Source organism: Leptonychotes weddellii, unplaced genomic scaffold, assembly GCF_054177405.1.
Source record: "Leptonychotes weddellii isolate Sample4059 unplaced genomic scaffold, ASM5417740v2 HiC_scaffold_15125, whole genome shotgun sequence".
Lineage (NCBI taxonomy): Eukaryota > Metazoa > Chordata > Mammalia > Carnivora > Phocidae > Leptonychotes > Leptonychotes weddellii.
The window spans coordinates 1-4923 of record NW_027732614.1 but is presented as its reverse complement, the minus strand read 5'-3'; the positions used below and the strand labels follow the sequence as shown (position 1 = coordinate 4923).

Sequence of the window (4923 nt, the reverse complement as noted above, 5' to 3'; positions counted from 1 at the left end):
GCTCCGACCACCGGGGGAGGAGGTGGAGGGCTGCCCCGAGCACGCGGGCGCGGGCACGGCCGAGGTCAGGGGCCAGCGCGGGGCCCGTCTGCCTCAGGGTTCCTAGCAGCAGCACTGCCCTTTGTGGAAAAAGCCCGGACACATCTGCTCCGCTCCAGTCAGCAGAAGCAGCCACGGGGTCGAGAAACGGGAATGTCAGCGCCGTCCGGTCCCTTCCCGGATGTCCCCAGCTCCCCTCCAGCACCTGCCCCCATGTCCTCTCGGCTCTCCAGGGCCAGTGTCCAAGCGAAAGGCCCTGAATGACGTGACACTGACGATAGCAACCGCAAGGACGGCAATTCCTCTGGGAGCCCAGCACCGGGCGCTGGGCATCGGCCGTTCCATTCCTGCCCGGGAGGGGACACGGCTCCTCCCCGCTCACAGAAGAGGGGCTCCAGCCCCCCTGCCCAGGAACCAGGCCCAGGTCCGACGCCAGAGCCGCACCCACCGCCCCACGTCTGGACCAGGGCCCCAAACCTGGGTGCGGTCCCTGCTCCTGGGGCACCCCACGGGAGCAAGCAGGAGGCTGCAAGGCCTTCTCGGGGACATGGTGAGCATTAAAGCAGACAAGGGGCCCGACCCCAGCTCAATGGACAACAACTGAATACGATATGGTTTCGGAGGAAAACTCGTTATCTGTTCTGAACAGTGAGCCGAGCCAGGGGAAGCACTGGACTTGCTACCTCGATCAGCCATTTGTTCTGTACAAACTTCTGCAACACCTGTTCTGCTTCCTTCTTCCTCATCTTCTTGCCTTTAAGTTGATCAACCAGGTTCAAAATATTTGTGGAAGACGCAAAGCCAGTTTCTGAGTCAATAATCAGTTCCAGCTGGAAGAAAGAGCAGGTCCCACGTTCATCTATCAAATCGGCAAAAACAACGTTTGAGCAAGAACACGGATCCTGGCCAGGGCGCAGCGAAACCGCTCCCACCCGCAGGCAGAACTGGGCCCGGGGACGCTCCTTCGGGAAGCCGGTTCATAACCAGCACCAAAAGCCGTAACCACGGCCAGCCCTTCTGACTCAGCGCTCACCCTGTGACCTGCCAAATGAATGACCTTAATGCCCCCCAAATCAAGAATCTGCTCTCACCCCCCCCACCTCCCTGAAGGTAGAGAAGCTGGGGAATGAATGAACTGAGGCAGCACCCTCCTACTCACACGTGGGCAGGACATCAGGGGTGAGGGGCAAGCTGGAGGCAGGAAGGACAGGACAGCAAAGCCAGGGTGGGCCAGGAAGCAGGCATGCTTGGGGGCCAACTGTCACCAGAGGAGGCTCAGAAAGGAATGATTCTAGGACTGGTCATCAGAGACTTGGATTCGCCAGATCTGGGTGAGGCCAGACTGTCTCAGCTGTTTTTACCTCCCGGTTATTAGAAGGTGCATCCAGGGCTGAGAACCCCTGTCGGGAGCAGGTGCTCAGCCAGGTGAGTGACAGGAGGGCTGAGCCAACAGCTCTGATGCTGGGGAGGCAGAGCAGCGCCTCTCAAACGTGAAATGTGCCGTCGGGGCACCTCGTTAAAACGTAGACCTGGATTCAACGGTCCAGGGGGCGGGGGGACGGGGACTGGGATTCGGCCTTTCTAGCAAGCTCCCTGGTGCGGCTGCTGCGGGTGTGGATCGTGCCGTGAGCACCAGGCAGCAACACCTGTTCACCTGCATCGCACACCCAGAGGCCTGGTGCAAACCTAGAGAAGCTCTTCCTTCCTGAGCAGCTGTGGCGCCCTCCCGTCATCACCCGGTGGTGGTGAGCTGCCCAGCGGCCCCCCTGCACATGGCCACCTGGGGCAGCAGTGGTGACCCTCCAAGATCACGGTTCCCATTTCTAATGATGGAAGACAGCAGGTTTCCCATAAGAAGCCCGGCCGATAAACAGGAGCTACTGTACTTACAGCCTTTCTGAACAGATCCAGCTCATTCTCTGCAAAATCTGAGGCCATTTTGGAAATAGAAGTGGTCGCCAGATTCACCTACAAAAGAGGTCAGCGTGGCGGTCAGGCTGGGCCTGTCCCTGGTCACTGAGCACCCGTGTCCAGGCGCTGCCGGCCACAGGGCTGGATCTGTGACCAGTCCTACGTTACAGACTTCAACCTCTAGCTCAGTCAGCATGTCTGATTCTCAGAAATTCTTAGAACTCCAAAGGTTGTGGAGTTATCTTCCAAACCCAGATACCTTTGGGGAACTTGTCTGCACGCCTAATGGAGCTTCACAAGCAAAAGGCACCGAGAAGTCCAGCAGTAAACAAACCCGATTTACCGATTTAACCCAGCATTTCCACAGTTATTTGATGCCACAGCCCTTTTGCCCAGGAAGAGTGTGGGAGTCCCTGGCCAGCGCCCCTCGCTGGGTGGGCCTGGCTGGTGGGAGCCCGGCCTCCTTGGATGGGCCCACGGCGGTGCCCTGGCCCAGGCGGGGGCCCTGTTTGCTCCGCCCGCCTGTTTCTCCCCTCGCTGGCTGGCCAGGAGTGACGCCGGAGCCTGACGGGAGGCCCAGATGGCTCTCAGTCCCAGCGAGCCACACATTCTTTCTTCTCTCAGCGTCCATGCCTTATCCTAAATGAAAAACCACTTTCCTCTCTTTAATCCTACTACTGCGCACATTTGAGGGGACTTCTTGCATTGAACTGTCAACAAACACAACCTGTGTTGGGCAGGGGCTCGGATAAGGCAGTGAAGTGAGCATCGGGGTGACAGTCCCGGCCCTGATCACCGCACAGGACACTGACGGTGGCGCCGGTGGCCCCGGGCGGGCAGGGCAGCCACGCTGGGCTGGGTCTGTGTCCCCCATTGCAGGGCTGCTGGGGCGGGGCCGCGTCCACCCGCCGCAGTTCCGCACAGACGCCGCGAGAGGGCGCCGGCGTGCACTCACCAGCGCGTAAACGGGTCTCCCGTCGTCTTCGGTGGCTCCTTTTTTTATCTCAATATACAAGGACTCCAAGACACTGTTAATGTTGTTGATAAAGTCCTCCAGCGCCTCCATGGTGGCAGTGCCTGGAGAGAAACGGGCCGGGGCGGGAGCGGGGGAGGCATCAAGAAGTCATTCCATCCACCTGAGCCCGTGACGGCAAGGCCAGGAGCCGGTGAAGGCCAGCCCTCCTGGGTCAATGCCAATCGTGTGGCTGCCTTCTTCCTCGAGGGTGCAGACAGGGAAGGTGCTGTGAGCAGGAAGGCGCCTGCCCAGCTCTTCCCATCCTTGCTGGAAGCCCCCCGCTGCTGCCCCCCACCGCCCGCCATGCCCCTGTCCACACGCTCCCCCACAAGGAGCCTGTCCCTGTGCAGCGTCACCCGTGCCAGGTCTGGCTCTATACCTTCTGCCCTTTATCCGCCATCCAGACACACACTGAACACTCCCGTGCCAGCCCATGTGCCGGGCCCCAGGGGCGGGGGCAGCGGTGAAGACTGACAACGACCAGCCCAGGGTAAGAGCACCAACTGACGCTGAGCGCAAGGCTGCCGCCCCGCCCGGCCCCGGGAGAGGCCCCGCACCGAGCGCTTTCCAGCCATTAGGCCATCGTGCCGGCAGCCTTCCGAGGCAGGCACCAGCGTCCGCCTCCAGCTCGGCGGCCAGGCCCAGGTGCACGGGGGCTGACGCGCCCGCACTGCACCCCCAGGCTCAGTGAGCAGCGGGGAGCCCGGCAGCACGGCCACGGCCCGGGCTCCGACCCGTATGCTATCCTGCCTCCACGCTGCCGGGGGCTGCACAAGAAAGCCCCCTCCACTGTCCTGGGGCCGCCAGTCCATAGACAAGGGGTACATACAGAACCCAGGGAGGGATCACCATCCCTGTGCTGCAGGGGAGCCGGGGACGGAAGAGGTCCAGGGGCCAGGGAGGCTGCAGTGTGAGGCAGGAGTCCCACGCGCAGGCCCTGCCGCCCAGCGGAGGGTGGCAACGAGGAGCCTTTCAGATTCGGAAGCAGAGAAAGGACACGGTCAGCTCTGTGTCTTGGAATTACCCTTTTGTATACTGTGATACTTTTTTAAAGAAAAAGTATTACTGTTTTAACTTATTAAAATAATTTCAACAGAGTTATGACAAGAAAAAGCCAGCATACAAACAATGTGATACCACTTATGTTAAAACAACGATAAAACTAATGAAATACTGCAGGAAAAAGGCCTGGAAGGATACCCACGAAGCTGATGGCCGAGGCCATTGCTAGGAAGGAGATGCAGATGAGGGGGTCAGCCCAGGGCACTTATCTGTGTTTGACTTCCTACAGAGAGAGATATTTCTAAGCTCCTTGTGTACCTAAGGATGTGGAAGGTTAAAAAAAATGACCGGTCATGCTGGTGGCAGTGAAGGTCACAGCCATGTGGGCCATGCAAGGGACAGTTCTGACCCGGGCAGAGGGGGCCCAGAAAAGCTAATGACAAAGGCCAGGACAATCATACTAACATGCAAATCACAGCAGGGATCAAATCTTCCTTTTTAAGTAAACTTATTTAAGTTAAAAAAAAAAGCCCTTTATATAAGAAGTCAGTAGTAATAAATAGGTGGTGCATGGACGTGGGACAAACCACGAGGACAGGAGGACAATGGAATGCGGCCCCAGCTGCTGAGCACATGAGCAGAGGGGGGCCCAGGTGGTACTTCCTGTCCCTTTCCGAAACGCCTCCCTCCTCCTCACCCCCACTTCTGCCTACAGAAGCAGACTCAAATAGCACTTTTTTCCACGAAATGTTCTCTGCGGCCTTTGCCGTCCTTCCTCTTCCACACGGACGGCGTGTGCCACGTGGGGGCCTGGGCTTGGGCAGGGTGACCAGGAAGCTTCTCGGCAGGCGGGCAGCCGTTTCTGCCTCAGCGCACCCGACCCTGGGAAGCTGGCTGCATGGCAGTTGGGCCTTCGGGAGCCGCCTCTCATTGCCGGGGGGGGGGGGGGGGGGGGG

At 59.4% G+C, this 4923-nt stretch overlaps 1 protein-coding gene across 2 annotated transcripts; it reads right to left on the bottom strand.

Moving 5' to 3' along the window:
• Positions 1-651: 651 nt before the first annotated feature.
• On the bottom strand, positions 652-3238 carry NSMCE1 (NSE1 component of SMC5/6 complex). Of its 2 annotated transcripts, none has more exons than XM_081809890.1 (3): positions 2906-3214; positions 1930-2007; positions 652-869 (listed from the first exon to the last, which is right to left on the bottom strand). In XM_081809890.1, exons 1-3 carry the CDS (start codon positions 3014-3016, stop codon positions 672-674), a joined length of 387 nt encoding a protein of 128 aa, XP_081666016.1. In that variant the 5' UTR covers positions 3017-3214; the 3' UTR covers positions 652-671. The 2 variants fall into 2 exon arrangements, with proteins under 2 accessions (XP_081666016.1, XP_081666017.1); XM_081809891.1 differs by having other exon boundaries at positions 758-898; positions 2906-3238.
• Between the last annotated feature and the right edge of the window lie 1685 nt (positions 3239-4923).

Excerpts from the sequence above, each read along its gene's own strand:
- NSMCE1 (XM_081809890.1), bottom strand. The coding sequence starts at position 3,016 with ATGGAGGCGCTGGAGGACTTTATCAACAACATTAACAGTGTCTTGGAG. Across the intron at positions 2,008-2,905 it reads GGAGACCCGTTTACGCGCTG|GTGAATCTGGCGACCACTTC; the intron begins GTGAGTGCACGC and ends CCTCTTTTGTAG. Across the intron at positions 870-1,929 it reads TGGATCTGTTCAGAAAGGCT|CTGGAACTGATTATTGACTC; the intron begins GTAAGTACAGTA and ends TCTTTCTTCCAG.